Source organism: Vitis vinifera, chromosome 7 (assembly GCF_030704535.1).
Source record: "Vitis vinifera cultivar Pinot Noir 40024 chromosome 7, ASM3070453v1".
Lineage (NCBI taxonomy): Eukaryota > Viridiplantae > Streptophyta > Magnoliopsida > Vitales > Vitaceae > Vitis > Vitis vinifera.
In genome coordinates this window covers 18,346,551-18,368,296 of record NC_081811.1, presented here as the reverse complement: position 1 = coordinate 18,368,296, position 21,746 = coordinate 18,346,551, and the positions used below count along the sequence as shown (strand labels likewise).

The 21,746-nt window shown below is 34.4% G+C and overlaps 1 protein-coding gene across 2 annotated transcripts; it reads right to left on the bottom strand.

Moving 5' to 3' along the window:
• Positions 1-626: 626 nt before the first annotated feature.
• On the bottom strand, positions 627-19,845 carry LOC100246086 (uncharacterized). Of its 2 annotated transcripts, XM_002265192.5 has the most exons (8): positions 19,594-19,845; positions 19,400-19,513; positions 18,482-18,663; positions 18,083-18,257; positions 17,776-17,990; positions 12,277-12,402; positions 12,081-12,184; positions 627-1,021 (listed from the first exon to the last, which is right to left on the bottom strand). In XM_002265192.5, exons 1-8 carry the CDS (start codon positions 19,659-19,661, stop codon positions 851-853), a joined length of 1,155 nt encoding a protein of 384 aa, XP_002265228.1. In that variant the 5' UTR covers positions 19,662-19,845; the 3' UTR covers positions 627-850. The 2 variants fall into 2 exon arrangements, with proteins under 2 accessions (XP_002265228.1, XP_010646542.1); XM_010648240.2 differs by lacking the exon at positions 19,594-19,845 and having other exon boundaries at positions 18,482-18,676; positions 19,400-19,506.
• Positions 19,846-21,746: the final 1,901 nt, after the last annotated feature.

Here is a 21,746-nt window from a genome sequence, read left to right as displayed (position 1 = left end):
ATAAATCCTGGTTTTTACTCATCTCTCTTGAATATGATTTGAAATAGAATGCTTCAATTGAACACATTGCTCATGCCCTAAGCTCCAAAACTAAACAACCCTACCCATGAAAAATTTTCCACCCTAAATCCATTTTTTTCTTTTTTTTAAAAAAAAAAAAAATTATCATCATGAAGTCACCCCCTCAAATCCCCTATGTTCAAGGGGCCAACACCTATCACATACCTAGATATATCCAAATAGTCACCATGCATTCAAGCATTTACTAGATATATCTAAAAAAACTCCTATCACATACCACCTGCTACAACTAAAAAAAAAAAAAAAAAAAAAAACCCTCAATGCATAATCAGAAGAGTTAATGAAAACATCATACCTAATCAACCTTACAGTAGCTGAGAAACTTTACCTTTAAAGCCATTGATCACTTTTCACATTTTACAAGTAGTAATTTGAATACTTGAATCTGAATAATTATTGAATCATCAACTCCAAGTGAATGAGATCTAGACCATGAAGCCCAAAAATCCAGGAGGAAAAGTTCAAGCACTGGAAGCGTAGACAACACACAGATAAACTATCCAACAATCTTCATGCTTTGGAACAAGTTTGTTGTATTCTGCCTATAAAATAAATACTAGACTTTTCTTATATAGACAAAGTTAAGGGCTAAATAATATTGTCTTAAAGACACTTTGCATGTTTGGATACAGACAGTCATACACGATGCTTTTTCAGTAAGATGAAAGTCATCAGTTATAGAACAACCAATACATGAATATATACAAACTTACAAACAGTAACCACTGAACTAGTTCTATACATATCTTAGGTTGACAGGCAACTAGTACTACCACAGGTGTCGGATTGCATGCCAATCGATGTGAAATTCTGGAGGGAAATCAGTGTGAACTTTTGGATGGGCACGACGCATATGGACACGATAAATGTGGGTTGAGGCAACAGAAAGCCACAGGATTATTAATAGAAATATGCATGCCATCAGAGGTACTACACGACCCTGCACAAAATTCATGATCAGCCCCATCATGAAAATATCAATAATTTGTAGATAAGAGAAGACCATCAGACAGCTCATTTGTAAAGAGTTGCACATCTAGAGTTTAAACTTCATGTCATTTGTTGAGCATTATACATACATGTAATGTAAACAACTTTAAGCATCTCAACAGTGTCAATGAACACATTTCCTTTTGTTTTCCAAGGCATTTGAGGGAACACATCCATCCCTTACAATTAAATGGATAAACGAGTCTATGGACTCATTTAACAGTGACCGGACTCCCCACATCTACATCACCTGTCTCTACAGAACATTGTAGGTCCCCATTAATACCAATATTAATGTAACACCCTAAACTTAATATTAGGGGTAAAATAAGAATTTTAAAATAAAGAAATAAATAAGATTAAATTAAAAGGAAATAGAAAGGTCTTTTCACATTAAGAACCTTAGATATAAATAATAAGATCTTTTGACTTCACTGTATCGAAGTCCAGCACAGAGACTAGAGATTAGATAATATAGATTTGAAGATTTGAAGATTTGATAGTGTAGAGTCTGAAGGTTCGTTTTTCCAACTAAGATTCTAATCCTTTGATTATTATTTTAGATTCATTAAATAGTTTTGAATAACTTAAATGTTCTTTTGGAAATCTAAATTATATTAGGCTTTGATTTCTTTAAAAAAAATTATTAAAAATGCATGAATATAGATTGATTTATTCATGGAGATAAGCAATTTCAAAGATTTGATGAGTAGAAAAAATTAAAACTAAAAATAAAAAAGTCTAATATGCAACAAATAGTAGGATGTTGGAAAAAGAAAACAAATATATAATGGTTGGTTGTAGTATTGTGTGCAGAATACCTTTTTTGAAGTTCAGTTTTTAAGGAAATTATATGTTTTTGCTTACTTTGAACATGAATATAGTAACCGACAACTTTTCAGTTATAAGATGCTTGTTTGAGTCATTTGCACTTAAGTGTCCAAGCATTAAACGTGAAATGACCATCATGCCCTTAGAGTAGAAGAGGGTGTGACAGTTAAGATTCATACTTTGACATACATAGATGGTTATTGTTGAAGAGTATCTGAGATTCCTTTCTTGGGTCAATTTCTACTTCCCTGATATTATTCTATTTGGAGATATTTTTGTAATGGAGCTTCCATGTTCTTATTATTAAAAGATTTTATTATAGACTTGGGTTTCTTTAGTAATTGAGGAATTGATTCTTCATATGAAATATTCCCATATCATAAAGGAAAGAATTAGTGAAAGATTTTAACATAAATAGTCTTTTGAAGTATATTTGGGCTTTGGGATTTGAGAACTCTTTGATTATAATCTCCTTGCATTTTACTAACATTTCTTTGTAGCCCATGCCCTAGATACAAGCTTTGCACTAAGCCACATAGATTGTTGTAACCATACAAATTGTTGTACGCTTTATATAATTTCTATTTCCTTTTTCTTATTTTCTTATTATGATTTATTTTTGTTTGTTCTGGCTTGTTACAACAAATTGTATTAGAGATAAGTTTGAAAAGTTGATGGAAGAAACAATTTTAGTTTATGGCGCATCAAGATGCATGCTTTGTAGCTTTTCATAGAAATTCTATAAGACATTGAAAGGTAGGAAGGCTCTACTAGCAACAGTGATCAACTAAGAGAAGAATGAACTTGTGGAAAAATCACATAGTGCTATTATGTTGTGCTTGATGAAAAGTGGAATGGCTCCCTAGTTGAGGTTTTCAAGTGCATTTTGTAGCGTTATGCGAATCTGATTCCCTTATAGCCAAATTTTAAGCTAACGCTAAATGATCGGCTATTTAATGTTTCACAAACTTCTGATGTATATGCAATTCCTCACTCATGGTTGATACTTGAGTCCTCGAGAGAGTTGCCATGTCATATTGGAATGAAGGAGCAAAAGCATTGAAGAAAATATTGAAGAATCAGCATATAGGCCATATTTATCCCACATCCCCATAAGGAGGTGGATTAGAGGGTGTATTCCTCTAGCACAAAAACACTAGCAGTCCAAAGATGAATCTGCAGACCACCATAGGTGCGCTGATTACCCCATAGACATACAATTCCCCAACCACTGCGCTTTGCCCTATTGGGCTATCCTCCTCATCAAAAGTTTTGCAATCTTTAAACTATCCAATCTTCCACACACTACTGAGAAGTCTCCACATGGAAAGCAATCCACATGGAAGAAGAAAGAGACAGTCTTCAGCTAGGGGTTTGACATGCCTCCACTTTCAGCTCACATTGAACTTCAATTTCTTCATTTCAAACTCAATAGTTCACACTATCTTGTATCAAACATTAATAGCATCTTTTAATATTTCATTTTGTTCCAATTTTTGTAAGTTTTCATTTCTTCTTCTCCATTTGTTTTGGGTTGTAACAGCATATATTTGTGGAGACTTGAAAATCTCATTTTGTTAGCTAGCTCGCCAAATAGCACAAGGGGCCCCATTGGGCTGAAATCCTATGAATTATTTCTGCCATTTTTGTCAATAAATTTAACGCAATATAGATCAGATTCATTTTCTTTCATTTTTTTTATCTTTCTCTATCTTCTCTCAGTAGGGCTTAGGTTTATTTAATACTTGATAACTGGACATCCCAGGTGCTTAGTGTTTAAGCACCTTGACCTAAGATTTCAAGCTCGATTAGGTAATTCTATGGCTGGTAGTTGGAGGAAAATAGGTAGTCTTCCATTATCAAACCAAGACTTTGATTTGAACTACATGTTTGTGAAATGCCTCTAAGAACCTCATTGCAAAATCTTCCAAAGACCACTCATTAGTACCTCAGTTGTGATTAAATATTAGTATCATTCCATCAAGGGTACACAATCCCTAATGCCTACATCTTCTTTTGACATTGGCTTAGCTCAACCTTGCATCTAACAACTGCCTTACCAAATCTCTACACAACTTCATAATCAAACCCATCCCTAGTCTAGCCCTTTAGCCTCCAGTCTTCCCTTTCTAAACTGCTTTTGAGACCCCCATTCTGTGTGGATCTAAACCCACCTCACCATGTGTTATTACTACACTTGACATCCTGTGCTTGAGGACATTTGAGACCTACAATACTAGGAATCAAGCAGTGCATGGGTGATAAGATACTTTGCAAGGTTGAAGAAGGGGATATGACAACTAAGTTATACTTGAAGATAGAAAGTTTGTACATGACAAAGTCTCTCAAAAAATAATTTGTATTTGAACAAGTAGTTGTCCACTCCACATATGCAGAAATGAGCAGTGTAATACAAAACATGACTTAGGAGTAAGAGCAAAAATGGAGCTTGTTTCAAGAAACATGGAAAGGAACCTTTTTAAAAATCCAATTAAGCAAGAGTTGCAAATCTTATTAAGGAAGAATAAGCACACCACAAGAGGTTGATTAAACCATCTCAAAGGTACATCAATATAGATTTGGTTAACTATGCACATGGTGTGGCAAAAAGTATTGAGGAGGAGAGCCTTCATACTTAAGTGAGTTGGGTTCTCATGTTGTTTGAGGCAATCTCTAGACTGAAAATCAATTTAGAGAAGAGTGAATAAATCCTTGTGGGGCAAGTTGCCGATATAGGGGACCCTGCTATGATTTTAGGATAAAAGGTGGGAGTCCTCCCCACCTGTTATCTAGGCCTACCATTGGGAGCTCCTTTCAAATCTTCTCAAGTTTGGAATGTGGTGGAAGAAAGATTTTAGAATGGTTTCCTATGTGGAAGATACAATACTAATCAAAAGGGGGAGACTAACTTTGCTAAAAGGCATTCTCTAAAGTCCCAATTTATTTCATCTTAAGCCTAGAAAAGATTCAAAGGGGTTTCCTATGGGGAAGGTTCTATGAAGAAAAACCTCATCTAGCAAATTGGTCAACAATTTGCATGGAGAAGAGGGAAGGGGGTTTGGGCAATAAGGCACTTCTAGGTATATGATGTTGGAGAATTGCTACAAAGAGGAAATCTTTTTGGAAGAAGGTGGTGTGGAAGAGATTACAAGGAAATATGGAGGAGAAGAGGGAGGGTGGTGCTTAAGAGTATCTAGAGAAAAGTATGGAATGGTAGTGTGGAAGACAATTAGAAGGAGATGGGAGAATTTCAATGATAGGATCAGGGTTGAGGGCGGGCAATGGACAAAGGATAGAATTTTGAAAGGATAAGTGGTCGGCTAGGTTTCCCTTAGAGAGGTTTTTTCTACTATATTTTCCATAGTCACTGCCAAAGATGCTTAGGTAGCTAAAGTGTGGGCACAAGGGTAAAGAGGATGTTAGAGCCCTTACTTCTCAAGATAGTTCCATGATTGGGAACTAGGAGAAGTGAAGGATTTTTTCAAGAATCTACAATTACGAAGTATTGACAAAGGACATTGATGATAAAATGGTTCGGTTGGACTCAAAGGTCATGTTTGGTTGACAGGATATAGCATGAGATAGGATAAGAGAAGGGATATTATATTTTATCCCATGTTTGGTTGGTAATGGGATATGATAAGTTATCCCATCACTCATCCTATCCTATGTTCAACCAAACATAGGATAGGATAAGTGGTGAGATATATTATACACCATTTTTTTTTATCCTTTCTACATGAGATATGCTAATCTTATGTATCATAAATTTATTTTTTATATCAATTTTTATTTTTATTTTTTATATACTCATTTTGAAAAATATTTTTTTTATTATAAATTAAATTTATGGTTAAAAAAGAAAACTAAAAAAAAATTATAAAATAATATTAATATATAATATGTATATATAAATTATTTTTATATATTGAATAACATAATATAAGAATTTTTTATTTATAAAGTTTAAATATTTTCATCATGAATATTGATAAGTATAAGAGAAATTCAATTTTTTAAATAGAAAATATTGGAATGTGATACAATTTTTATTTTAAACATTGAAAATAATATATATTTCATATTATTTTTTTTATTCATTTCCCAAATTAAATATAAACATAATATAACATAACACATTTCATTGGATATGCTACCTTAAAATATCATGTTTATGGGATATGTATATCTAAGGATATCATATATCATTGGAAATCATATCCTAGGATATGTATGTCTTATCCAATGGGATATGACATCCTAGGATCCTATCCTAACCTATCCCGCCAACCAAACATAGCCAAAGAGTGGTATATTTTCAATGGACTCTCTATATTCCTCTTTGTCCAATGGAGGTTCAAAGGTGTTTCCTTCTAAGACTATTTAGAACCCTTAGGGCCCATCAAGAGTCATCCTTTTTGGTTGGGAAGCCAGGTAGGGTAAAACTTTAACATTAAACCAACTCAAAATGAGAGGATGAATGATACCAAAAAGATGTCATAAGAAATAGTTTATCACATTCTCCTTCACAACTCGACAATAGTAATCTTGTTGTAGTTGACTTTTGCTTTGTTTGGATTAGAGTGAGGTAATGGACTCCTCAGTAAAGAAGGTCCTCCTGAGATTGCAAGGCTTCTTTGTTTAGGCGAAGAAAAAGATAGCTAGGAGAGTTGTTCTCTTATGTATTTTCTTAACCATTTGAAAAGAGAGAAATAAGTGAGCATTTGAGAATATTGAAAAAGCTAATCGAGCTCTCAAGCAATCATTTATTTATAACTTTTTAGAATTGGTTAGAGTGTACATAGGAGACTACTTTGTATCCATGTTGGACTTTATTGCTTAGCTCAACTCTATGTAGTGTATGGGAGTTGTTCTTTGTGTATCTCTCCACTTGGTTATGACCTTTTGGTGCCTTTGTGGACATCGTGTATACTTAAGTATGCCCTTTTTTGTCTATCAAAAATATATAGTGAGTTAACATGAATAAAGAGTTTACATAGAAGATTGTTGCCATGAGTGAGGAAAATGAATCTCTACTAAAGAGCTAAAACTTGGGAAATAGTTATGAAGCCTAAGAGAAAAGGCTTTTGCTCGTAAATGGGTCTTTAAAATAAAGAAAGGAATTCCAATTATGGAGAAAGCTAGGTGGTTAGAACTACACAAAGGATGTGAACTCTAGTAAATTTTTTATTTTTTTTTCAATTGTAAAGCATAGCTCAACCAAGATTTTACCTAATATGGTTGCTTTATTTGATCTAGTCTGCCCTTCTTCCAAGTAGTATGAACCATGTTTACTTGTTAAAGAAATCTCTCTATGACTTAACCAATATCTTAAAAAGTGGTGCAAAAGGTTTAACACTTCTATGATTGGTAATGACTATTGTAAAAGCAAGTATTACATTTACTTTTGTCATAGAAAATAGTCTAATGATTTCTTTACTTTTGTGTTGTTGGTTGTGGATAACAAGTTAATCGTTTTTTAGAATGTGTTCAAGATCAATAGGTAGAAAGCTTAACTTAGGGGAGAGTTTGAAATAATAGTTGAAGTTGTAAAGAACATATTGGATATTAATTTTATATGGATCGAGAAGTGGGCGAATTGTACTTATGACACAAAAGATACACAAAAGTGATAAAATGCTTTTATATGCAAGGCTTAAAGCCTATAAATATCCAATTAGCAACTCATTTTCAAACCTAAGTCACTTTGTCACCACACATTATAGAGAATGTAGAGCACATGTTACATATTCCTTATGCTAGCATAGCTAGGAGCTTTTCTTATGTTATGGTTTACACTAGCCCAAATATTCCACATGTCATTAATGTGGTGAGTTGACATATAGATTGCCTTAGAAAAATCCATCAGCAAGTTGACGAATGGATTTTTGGATACTTGAAATGCATATTGGATGTTAGCTTAGAGCATCACAAGGTTAGTGCCGTCTTTAAAACATTGCTAACAATGTTGCTTTTTCAACTACTAAATCAAAATACATGACATCTATAAAGGCAATGAAGGGAGTTATTTAGCTTTGAGGATTGTGATTAGTGATTTAGGCTTACATCAAGAGTTGACCTTCATGTCTTATGATAGTTCGAGTGTCATAGATATGATAAAAATCAGGTATTCTATCAGAAGATCAAACACAATGAAGACAAGGTAATCACCATGAAGGTGGATCCAGTATGTATGATTTATAATTTTAAAAAGAAAATTCACAAACAAGATAATTCTTTGCGTTAAACTCAGCAAGTACAATGAATGCAATAAAGAATGAGAAAACCTTCCAAGAAATCGACATTGCACCTTTTAAGAGGTAAATCAAAACAATTTACAACCCAAATGACAATAAAGATCCCAAGAGGATACCAAGTTTTATGTATTTCTTATGCTAGTGTAGTTAGGAGCTACAAGTATATTATAATTTGCACTAAGCTAAACATTCCACATATTGTGAATGTGGTGAGAAGGTATATAGATTGCCTTAGAAAGATCCATCAGCAAGTTGACAAATGGATATTTTGACATTTTGACATGAAACGCACATTAGAGATGTTAGTGTGTGCAAAGGTAGCGTCATCTCTAAAACATTGCTAGTCATGTTGATTTTGATTATATAGGATAAGGTCTCTAAATAGGAAACATTCACTTTACGTGGTAGTATTATTAGGTGGAAAGCATGATTGCAACCTACAATTGCTTTGCCAACTATTGAAGTAGAATACATGGCATCTATACAGACAATGAAGGAAGTAACTTAGCTTTGAGGTTTAATTAGCAACTCAGGCTTACATCAAGAGTTGACCTTCATGTATTATGATAGTTATAGTATCATATATCTAATAAAAAATGAGGTGTTCTATAAGAAAACCAACACAATGATATCAAGGTAATCCACCATAAAGGAGAATCCAATATGTATGTTTTTTTCTCAGAACAGAAAAAGATAATTCGTTGCATTAAGTTTCGTAAATACAATGAATATAATACAGAATCAGAAATCCTTCCAAGATTTACTAAAAAAATTATCAGAAAGGGAGAAAAAAATGGCCATACCTTCAGAAGATAGCAAAGTTGCACCTTTTACAAAGGAAATCAAAACAATTTACAACCCATGACCACCTTACACATCCCAAAGGGGTAAACAGTCCTCTTCAAAGAACACCAAGTTTTAGCCCCATACTTAGATAAATGATCTACTTCTTGGTTAGCAACACATGGTACCCCAAGAAAAAGAACATCTCAAGTCACTCATGACATCAATAATTGGATGAATCTGCTTATCAAACTTGAATCAACCTCTTTCCATCTTGAATACCCACAAAATGACAATATTAGAGTCATTCTCAACTTATAGATCTGAAAACTTTCAAAGATTGGGTATGCAACATACCCTCCAAAAACCTTAAATCTCTAGAAGAAATAAAAGAATATCTAGTTTTTCAACCCCAAAAAATTGAAAAAAGAGGTTGCTTGTTCGCCAAATATCTTCCAAAAAAAAAAAAAAAGGGAAAATCAAAAACCGTGTTGGCATCCCATTACTTAAAACAACTTTATGCCATAAATCACAACTTTCTCTTGGCATCTCCACAACCACTTCTCTAAAAGTCTATTCCTGAATGAAAATCCTCCCTAAATCCAACACCTTCCCATTTTGGCTTGGATAGCTGGTCCACCAACCCATACGGTAGTCTCTCATTCCTTCCCCAAATCTTAACCACAAAATATTCATTTTCAATTTTCAATCCTAGAAGCCATTTTAACCATAATCTTGAACATTGACAGAGAGTAACTAGGAATGTGAGAGACAACATAGTGCACATATAATTTCTTGAATCAAGATGTAACCATCTCATTTGAAAATCAACTGGTGTCCAATAAGGATAGGTCAAACCTTTTATAACATTCAACATCATATCTCGTGGGCCAATTCTAAGAGTCATCCTTAGGATGACCAATTCCCCAAGCTTAAGAGCGACATTGTTGCACCTTAAGAATCTTTTCCTTAACATGATACTCTAATAACTTAAGCTCATTGCCCTTAGCTCTAATACCAATTCTTAGATCAAACTTTGACCATCTCATGTAAAAACCAATTAATATCCAATGAAAATAGGCCAACCATTTTATGGCATTCAACATCAAATTGCACAAACCTATTATGAGAGTCATCATTTGGATGATCCATCCCTAGACTTTAGAGCAACATTGTTACATGCCAACATAATTCTACCACATAAAGATGGGTAAGCTTTCTTCTAACCCTCCAAGGCCCAAGAGATCTTATCTAACACCAAGATCCTAAAAAGAGAGGGCTTTGGGTTCCCTTTAAGGGGAGATAAGTCTAAGGTTTTCTAGTTTTCTTTCACCATGATTAACATTCTTTTGGTCATAGCACTAATCTACTCAATACATCAACCACAATAGTAAAAAGAAAGGGTGAAAAAGGATCACTTTGTCTTAATCTTCTTAATGCCTTCATCCAACCTTCGGCATTACCATCCACTAAAACAACAAAAATGACCAACAATAAGTGGCCAAAAATCCAAAATGTCTATCTCTGACTGAAACCCTTCCTTTCTAAGGCATGTTCTAAAAAGCCCTAGTTCATGAGATCATAAGTCTTTCTAAAATCAATCTTAAACACTACCCCTTCCTTCCTAAGGCACTAGTATTCTTATTGATGACTTCACTACTGAACATTCTAAAATAGATCCTCCTTAATAGTCTACCAACAATCTTGCTACAAAGTTAAGGTGAAGCAATCAGAACTAGGTGCATTTTCCTTATCCATCCAAAAAACCACTTCATGAATTTCCCATCAAATGAAGGGTTATCCTAACCACTTAGCACTCTCTATAGAAATGGGAGACTAATCCAAACCTACAAGATCTACTCTAAAGTTTCCCAAAGAAATTCATGTTGAGCTATAAATAAAATAGGAGAATTATTTTCCTATTATATTAGTTTCCTATTTCTGTAAATAGATAGTTTTGTTAGTTTCCTATTTCTGTAAATAGATAGTTTAATCAGTTTCCTATTTCTGAAAATAGATAGTTTTATGATTTAGGAATAAATTAGTTTCCTATTATGTCTCTTGTTTCCTATTTCTTCTCTTGTAATCTCCTATATAAACTGTGTGTAATCAATCTAATAAACAGAATTTATTATTTTTCATCCCATATTTTGTGTCAATTCACAATCTCCTTCAAAAAATATTGTCTTCTTTATCAAGCATCAATCCTTCCTTATACTCCAAAGCTTTTCTTTCTTCTTCTATTGATTATCTCATGAAAATAATTTTAACAGTAATACCCTTCCTTCCCTCACTTGATCCAAGCCTTCTATCTTCCAATGTGTCTCTTTCCTAGTCAAGAAATCTTGAAACTCCACTTTCTTTGAAGCTCTCAAGGCTGGAAAATCATTTTTCAACTCCCCTTCCTCTACCATAGAGTCAACCATATAAACATCCCTATTGATAGCTTCTTTCTTTTCCCAAATATCCCCAAAAGGCACTTTGCTCCCACGTTTTCAGATTTGCTTCAATGCATTGCAATCTTTGCATGAAACATGAGACTCTCTCCACCAAGAATTGAAAATATACTTAAAAGTCGGGATGTAGCAACCATATGTTTTCAAATCTAAAAGGAGTTGATCCCCACTTAAAAGGAAAGTTATCTAGGGCATAGGACAACTTTTTTACATATTCAGTAACAAATGGAAAAATTGAAGATGAGTGGGGAAGCAATGCATGCCAAAGAAAAGGAGGAAAAATAAATAAATATATGAGTATGTGTGTGTGACAACAGCATATATGACTATGCAAGAATCATCAGAAATTATTTGAAAGCTTTGCAAGTAGCTCAGGATTCTTTCGCAATAATAGTCACATGGAAGAATATTTTGTGAAATATTGATTTGAAGGCTATAAATTTTGGTGCTGTATACTAATGAAAATGTCCCATACAATTCAGACAATTTTTAACAGTGCTCATGAAACCATGCTTATCAAAATTTAATGGAAATATAGAGCAGATGAAAAACAAAAGATAGAAATGCCACTCAAATAGAAGATCCAAAATTTACCATAAATTTCATAAAAGAAAATAAAAATAAAACATAAAAAGATTGGAACTATCAGATCAGGTAATATCATAAGGAAGGTAGATCTGACCTTGTCCAGAAACCAACCCTTGCAAGGAAGATTCCTATCAGCATGCTCAAGAGAATAACGTAACATGTCAATGATTGTCAATTCTGTCGCTTTACCACAACTTTCTACAAGCAGAATGGGGTTTAGTTAATCATGTGGGTTAATATGAAGCAAATTTCACAGAAGAAACAAGAGTTAAGTTTCCTGATTAGACCACCTGGGATGTCAAAAATTTGTTTTCCTGGGGAAATACCCAGATGCTCTCCCAAATGTACACGAACACGAGCACGGTCAGAAAGTGAGAGCAGATCGCCATGTGTAACAACAACAACAGGCATGTCATCTGCAGCACAAGCAATATGAAAGTATTGGTCCATTAATCCCCCAAAAGTGAGCTATGATCAAATCATTTAGGAAAGGGAAAAAAGAACATGTCACAAAAAATGAAAGAAAACATAGGACATGGAACTGCATACCGTGATGCTTAGTATGCTTGTTCTAATGAATGAAGGAAAGGGAAAAAAGAACATGTCACAAAAAATGAAAGAAAACTTAGGAAATGGAACTGCATAAGATGATGCTTAGTACGCTCGTTCTAATGAACGAAATCAACAGCTTGCACTATGCTATAGTGCGTGCAAGTGATGTCAAAATCAGAGAAGCAATGTAAATAAAGAAATAAAGCAACCATTGCAACAAAAGTTCAAGTAGAAGTTTCTTCAATTCACCCAAGGAAAACAGACTGTGAAAAGTCATTTTAGGCAATGCTATGCAAGTATACTATTGGTTTACATAAAACAAGAGGAAAAGAAATTTTGTAGTCAAAAGGATTTTTAAAGAATTTTACAGAATGATTGAAAACCAATTTCAAACAAAAATCAGTATTTTGAGATCTAATAATAGGACTGAGTACTTTTATAAAGTTTTGGAAACCTTTGCAAACGAGAAAGGAATTTTACATCAATCCTTGTGTTCTGATACCCTTGAACATAATGGAATAGCTGAACGTAAAAATAAACACTTGTTAGAACACGAGCTATGATGTTTTACATGAATATTCCAAAATAGTTATGAGGGGATGCCATACTAACTGCTTCATATCTAATCAATAGGATGCCTACAAAATTTTTGCAGTATACCACTCCTTTGGAGTGCTTGAAAAAGGTATTTCCAGAATCTCGAATTAATTTTGAATTGCCCTTAAAAATATTTGGTTGCACTGCATATGTACACATTCCAAAAAGGTCAAGATCTAAGTTAGACCCAAGAGCAGAAAAATGTGTTTTTGTAGAATATACTCCTAATAAAAAGGGTTACAAATGTTTTAATCCCCTTACAAAACGTTTTTACACAACTATGAATGTTTCCTTTATGGAAAATGTCCCATATTTTACCAAAAATTTACTTCAAGGGGAGAAATTAGTGGAACCAAATATTTAGGAAATTGTTGAACCTTTGCCTAGTGTAATTCTTGATAAGGAAACTAAGCCTACTAAATCCGAATCTGAAATTGGTCTGTTAGAAGAAGAAATACTACGAATGAAAAAAAAACAGAAACAATCTTGAGTCTGTGGTTTATTCAAGGAAAAAAGTCCCTGGAAGAAGTAAAGACTAGCTGATCCCCAACACATGGTAAACCGAAAGCCCTGGGCAATGGTTCTCTAAATGCCTCAGGTAACCCTCCTTATGTTCCTACTCCTATACATGCTTCTTCTTCTCCTGTTACTGATCTAAGTTTACCATCACACTTTGATCCCAGTCCAAAAATATCTGCACCCGAACCTGGTTTAGGATTAGCCCTAATTGTTCCTGCACAGGACTTTGACCTTGATCTCCTTATTGCTCTTAGAAAGGGAACCCGAGCCTACACTAAACATCCCATTTCCAAATATATCTCCTACAGTAACCTTTCTGACAACTATAGAGCATTGACTATAAATATTTCAATACTTGTGGCACCTAGAAATATTCAGGAAGCACTAGATGAACCGAGTTGGAAATTGGCAGTGTTTGAGGAAATGAATGCCTTAAAAAAGAATGGCACTTGGGAGGTCGTAGATTTACCAAGGGAAAAAAAGTTATAGGGTGCAAATGGGTGTTTACAATAAAGAGTAAAGCAGATGGAAGTGTTGAGAGATACAAAGCCAGACTTGTGACAAAGGGTTTTACTCAAACCTATGGGATAGACTACCAAGAGACTTTCGCCCCTGTAGCTAAAATAAACTCGATTAGAGTTTTGTTGTCCCTTGCAGTAAATTCCAATTGGCCCTTACACCAATTGGATGTTAAAAATGCCTTCCTTAATGGAGACCTAGAGGAGGAAGTGTTCATGAGTCCTCCACCAGGTTTTGAAGAAAGTTTTGGAGTTAGGAAAGTGTGCAAATTGAAGAAGTCCTTATACGGACTTAAGCAGTCGCCTAGAGCTTGGTTTGAGCATTTTGGCAAAGTAATAAAGCATTATGGATATACTCAAAGTCAAGCTGATCACACAATGTTCTACAAACATTCAAATGAAGAAAAAGTAGCCATCTTAATTGTGTATGTTGATGATATTGTGTTAATTGGGGATGATTGCAATGAACTAGAGAAGTTGAAAGGGAAACTTGTTGAGGAATTTGAGATTAAGGACCTGGGGGCATTAAAATACTTTTTTGGGATGGAGTTTGCTAGGTCCAAAGAAGGTATCTTAGTAAATCAGCGGAAGTATGTTCTTGATCTTCTTGATGAGACAGGTATGTTAGGATGTAAACTTGTTGAAACACCTATAGAGCTGAATGTAAAACTGCAGCCTACAAAAGCCAAGAATGTGAAGGATCGGGATCGTTATCAGAGACTTGTTGGGAGATTGATTTACCTATCCCATACATGCCCTGACATAGCATTCTTAGTGAGTATGGTTAGTCAGTTTATGCATGCGCCTGGACCAGAGCATTTTGAAGTTGTTTATAGGTTTACAGGATTCTAAGGTATCTAAAGGGGACACCAGGTAGAGGCCTTCTGTTTAAGTCACGAGGACACCTACAAATTGAAGCCTACACCGATGCAGACTAGGCTAGAAGCATAGTAGATCAAAGGTCCACCTCTGGGTACTATTCATTTGTAGGTGGCAACTTGGTTACGTGGCGAAGTAAAAAACAGAAGTAAAAAACAGAACGTGGTTGCTAGAAGCAGTGTTGAGGCTGAGTTTAAAGTTGTAGCTCATGGTGTTTGTGAGATTATGTGGATAAGAATATTACTGGAAGAGTTAAAGACGACAGGTTCATCTCCTATGAAGTTGTATTGTGACAACAAGGTAGCAATTTCAGTAGCTCACAATCTGGTTTTCCATGACCGCATCAGACATGTGGAAGTGGACAAGCATCTCATTAAAGAGAAGATAGACAACAGATTGGTTTGTATGACCTATATCCCTACTGAGAAACAAGTGGCTGATGTCTTCACCAAAGGACCACACAAGAGGCAATTCGATTTTCTAGTTGGCAAGTTGGCTATGGAAGATATCTTTAAGCCAACTTGAGGGGGAGTGTTGGAAAATTGAAACTAATATGGAAAGAAATAACTTTGTAAAGCTGTAAATTAACTATTAGTTGTCAATCTTTGTATTTTTAGGAAGGTAATTGTTAGGAGTAATTCTTTCCCTTTAATCAGTGATTTAGTTTCCTGATTTGAAGGATTTGTATATGCTGTAAACTCTATAAAAGAATAATCTCAATGAAAGAAAATGATTCCCGTGAAACCTTATTTTTCAAGTATTATACATCCAAACAAACATAACACATTATTTTGAATTCTTTTCCATCAAGTTCCTAAAGGCTTGATACAGTGGATTTGGGGGAGAAAAGCATTATAGAGTGTCAACATTCTGCAAATGGAATGTTTGATGGTAAGGCGTGTTAGGCTCCTCAAAACTTATATGTTTTAAAAACAACTTGGACTAAGACAGAACCCATGACTAATCATGAGAATTTCTTCATCATCTTTCTGAAAATTTGATGCGACCTCACAATTTGGATTCTCTCTTTTAGATTGTAAGGTCAAGCCAAGCAGCTAGAGCCACTACTGGAACTAAATTCCCAACACCCAAGTGCTAATGAGCCAAATTGCTTCCTTCCTTTCCCTGCCTCTCTATCTTAATGAAATTTCTTTATTAAAAGAGGTATGGAAAGCAAGTTATTTGTAAACATGCCATCTTATAGCACATCCAGGTGACAGCTTTGTCCAACCATAGCCTAGGATTCAAGGTCTCACCATTACACCACATATCTAAAGATTCACTCGTATAAAAGCAACAGAAGAATGAACAATAAAAATTGTCTCTCTAAATTTGTCAGGATTAAATCATCATCAATTATTAACAAAGAAAAAGGTCATCCTCACTATATAAAATTGCCTCAAAATTGTGCGCAGGTTTATATAAATTACTACCATGCAATAAAAAATGGTCGATCCGTGAAGTGTTGGACACTAGATGTGCCCAATGGGTAATTCAGTAAACCCATTGATGCTATACAGCTTGCTTCTAACAGTTTTTTGGCAAGAACAGGGGAGCACAAGGTTCTTTTAGACTACAGCTATACCACTCTAGACAAGATCAAAGTAGCTATCACTGTTTTGGGATTCATTTATTAAGAAATTTAAAGGAATTTCTTTCTTTATTATTCTAAAACTGGAAGATTGAGTTCTACTTTAGTTATGCCTACACATTCTCCTGGTGGCCATTAGAGCTATCCTCCAACAAAATTCAACTCTTTTCTACATTGCTCCTCAGTTACTCATCACAAGATTCAGGGTCTAGGCATAATTAGAGATCATTGTGGTGTCTCAACCCTTCTTCCTCTAGACTACTTGTTAGGCAACCCTATCCTCAGGTAAAGCCAAAAGATAAGGTCTTCCTATGATTCTAATGGATGAAGACTTCTTAACTGCTCCAAGGTAATAGAGATTGCATTTTTTCTGCTGGTTTTGGTAGAATTTGAAACAAAATGAAAATGAAAATTCTAATCAAAACTTCCCTGAAACTTGGTACTTTTTTTATGTGTCAAAATTGGATAGAAAATTTCATAAAATGGTTCAACATTCAAACCAAAAGAAAACAGATACACAAACATTGGAGTCACATAAATGGTTCAAAACATTGACACGATCACCTGGAGCAGCATTGTTACGGGAGGACCTAGAAAACTACCTCCTCTTCACAAGAGAGATTGTGACTGCAATCAATTGGGTTGTAACTTGCATTCTTGAGTGGAAAAAATTAAGCCAATCAGAAAATTTAATTCTAAGATGATAAAAGGGATTCAATGTCTAATGCATCACATCTTATATCCCTCCTACTGCTCAATTTCTCTTGCTTTCTTTCTTCTTTTCTTTGATAGCTGAGGGAGTTTTAGCCATGCATATCATTCATGATCCCTCAAACTTTTCTTCTTTTGTTCTCTAGCTTTGAGAGAGTTTTAGCTTTGCATTCTATCATTGACAGTTTCTGTGTTCAGACTTTCATTCGTGAAGATATCCACCTCATTTCCTTGGGTATTCTTTACAATTTTAATATATATCTATTAGGTCCTCACCTCTCTAGTATTCATCCCTTTCATAATTTCCATAGGCTAATGATAAAGAAAACAGAAGTAAAGTAATCAATTGAGAAAGTTAATAATTAAAAGCACCTACATGTTCATAAGGTAATTACAGGCAAAAGACAAAGAATGTGCAGTACCTCTAAATGACAAATACGGGCAGCAGAACATTTCAGCTATCGTCTGGATATAAAACTGTGATGCACCATCGTCACAACTGTCTATGGATTTCAGAACTGAAAGCCCATTAACAACAAATATAACAAAATTAACCAGCCTGGTCTTACTGGAATTGTAACCACTCTGGCGAGCTTTGCACTTCATTCTAGCTCTTATGCTTGGACTATCTGAATTCCTAGTAAGTAAAACAAAGAACAAATATTGTTCAAAAATAGGCCAAACCTGAAATGCCAAAAGGAAATTCTTCATTAAGTTAAAGCAAGAGACCTGATAGCCAGTTCCCCATGACGAACACCTTTTGTAATCCAATGCTTTAGCATTTGCATGTTATCAGATGAGACATCAGACAAACCTCGCGTATCATATAAACAGAAAGAAGTTGAACCTCTGGGAATCATATATTCCTGGAGGAAGTAAGTCCCATCTCCAACAGATAAATTATCTGGCACAAGAAAAATAGTGATGAGTTGAAGCTGTGTCAAAGCAAATGGAGTAAGTAAATTCAATTTTTAGCAATCATTATTCAAGAACCATATATAAAACAACCAATAGTGATGTCATGATTCACAACACTTCAATTTTAAATTGATATGCAAATGAACATATAAAATGGGAGATGCTGCCTTTGGCAGCATGTCAACAAACATGTAAATAAAATGAGCATACATGAGACTTGGGCCCTTTCTGGTGCAAATTTGTCATCTTCAAACACCCTTGAAATTTTATTGATAAGACTGCTTTTACCAGATCCTTTTGGGCCAACCAGTATGAGAGATGTTGTCTCTGGCACATTGTAGTCACTAAATTTCATGCCACCAGACATCTCAATCCATGCGCCAGGCGTATAGCTATAAACATCAACTATGAAATAAGTTCAGTGAAAGCACAATATATTCTATAGCCATAAACAAATAAATAAAACAACTAGTGTTTTGTGTATTATAATAACATCTGTTATATCAATCTTACAAAAGAAACATCCAATATTTACAATGATCTGAACATATAGGTCTCCACAAATGAAAGGAGAACCTATAGTTACAATCATCCTAACATGATGCCAAAGTGAAGTCGTATCTTCAAGGCCAATACATAAATGATCCAAAGTTGATTCATAGGCTTTGAAACTTCTAAATATCCACCAATCAAATTATCTATTTTGAAACTTTTAAACATCTACAAACTGATTCCAGCTTCAGAGCCAATTCCATAAGAATGAAAACAAAATATTCATTTCCTTCTCCATTCCCACGTACCAAACATGGTATTGAAGTCTTTACATGGCTAAAAGTCACCTCCAATAAATTATTTGTCAAATTTGTGCTTATAATTTGCATGAAAGAAAAGTCTTTCTAACAAGCTGTATTTGCCTATACTCCAATCCCATATCATTATTTCCATATGTGCAGACATAGACACAGTTATGTATTGTTTTCCCTAATTCTATTGTCTTTTCTGATTTCCAAATGAGAAAATGCAAGGCCCAACACAGAGCCAGAATAGTATCAGTAAATAAACTGCAGCGCACAACATCAATCAAAGCATAAGCCCCGCACAACTAAATTTGAGATGGACTTGAAGTACCTCAAGATTCTACTCTTGGCCTTTTCCAAAGCGTTGGTACGAATTCTCACATCATCGTAACTCTGTAAAATTTGAGAATAAACAAGGCTTCTCCTCCTTTGATGGGCATCATTCCTGATACATTCAAATTCTGATAGTGAGCGGTTTAAAGAGGGAATTAAACGATAGAAAGAGAAAAAAGAAGGGCAAGTTACTCGAGAAAAGTCGATGTTTCCTCCGGAGAGGATTCTTCTTCTGCAGAGGGGATTCTCTCTCCGCCCATGTTTTTTCCTCTCCCTGGATTTCGGTTCTCGCTCTAGAAAAATGAGTAGATTGCACTAAGGCTCTGACTCTGACTTTGCCTCCCCTTTCATCATCGGGTGAATAAAAAACTACCAGTACTTTTGCTGGACGCAACCAAATTACTAATGCCACTACAAAACCAAGTGTAGGTAGGAAGTCTGCGTTGGTGGTTCTAAAAATCAATCTTCTAATGATATTTTCAATTATAAAAAGTTATTAAAATAAAGTAATAAATAAGAAAGTGTATTTTTGTTTTTTTTTATATTTAAAATAATTTTGAAATATATAAGAGAAGTTTATTTTGTACATACACGAAGAGAATCCATATTTGTTAATGCTAAGGATGTGTGGACATCACTTGTTGGGATCACTCATAAGACATTTACAACTCACGAACTTCTCTATAACTAGTTTCTAATCGACTAATAAAAGAGAGGTAAAAATAAATATTTTTACGGATAAGAAAATTTTCACCTTGGAAAAATCTCTGCAACTCTTTTATCAATTAAAGTAAGTAGATGATGATATACTATACTACACTTATCTTCTAATTGGGTTGATCCACTATGGGTGCTCCAATTAGGCCACACAAAAACCCAAAACACAAACATCTCTGACTCACCCATAGTCGTTGCAATCATACACATCTCTCACAATCTTATTAATTATTTCATTCATAATTAGTTAATGAGCTATGTGAATGTTAAACCAACTACAAAACAAAATTAAGAGCAGTGTACCAAATCTTATTTAGAGCAAAATAGAGCATCCCATATAATGTCTTATTATTATAGAGAAACCTAGATTACTCCATTTTCCTAGTCCTGGATCATAAAGTGTGTATACTACTAATTTGAGGCTTCTTTAATATAATCACAGTGAAAAACGTGTTAATAAAAACCATATATCTAGAAATTAGATATTACAATTGTGATCTGAATGTTCCTAAATCAAATCCAATTCGTAGAAGTGGTGAAAAACGAGTTACATCCTCATCAAATAAGCATTTTTTTGCTCGATTACTCTCTTCACAAATCTTTGCATAAGAGAAGTATGGTCTTCTCTCTAGAGGGGCGGGCTAAGGTTTTCTTTTTTGGAATTTGGAAGACAATGAGGTAAATGTGAAACCATAAGGTGGTTTACATAGGTTTTCATATGAGCTTAAGTGACTTGAGTTAATCTTAGGCTTGGGTCACTTAATCCAACTAACTTGGGTCTTAATTAATTAATTAGTCCTATTTATCACCAATTAATTAATTAACCCAATCTAGAAAGACCATTTATAAGATCCAATGCAACCTTACATTTTTACCAAAATTACCTTATGCCCTCGTATGAATTATGAATCTAAAATTACCCTCAAAACTGTGCTACTATGAATCAAAAGCTCGAAAGGGAACCAATGAGACCCATACAAAAATATTGGCTTCCTCAAAATCTAATTATGAAGTTAACTTAAGATCATATTACATTCCAGTATATAATGTATATTACAATGAGATATAATTTGAGTCCATGACCTACTATTTACTATATGCAAACTCCTCATGAACCAGTGTTTGTAATCTAACAAGGTATGTGTTATCATCCTCTTAAATTTACCTTTCCAATCCTTAAGTTACAGATCTTTATGTTATGTGACCAATTGACATACTTTAACTTACAAAGAACATATGTCAAATTCCACTTAAGGAATTACTACGACCAATTTTTTTTATCACATGTCCTTGGGATCATCTAAGGAGACATGCTATCTCAAACCATGAGATATCATAAGGCTTTTGTTGAGAATATTTGTTGCCACCAACCTCTATTAATAGTAACTCAGTTCATAAGGAATTCATAACTACCTTTAGGTCTAACCCATAAGTCAAAGCCATTGATGATTTCAACACAGACTCAATATTCTCTCAAGGTTGAAAGTCCATGTAATATAGTAACTTGGTGAATTATAACTATCTGATAGATAATGTCATGATTCACTGTAAGTTCTATTCAATCTATAACCATACACACTAGTGCAGTCATTATTAGAAAACCATTCTGATAACAAAGACAAGTCATC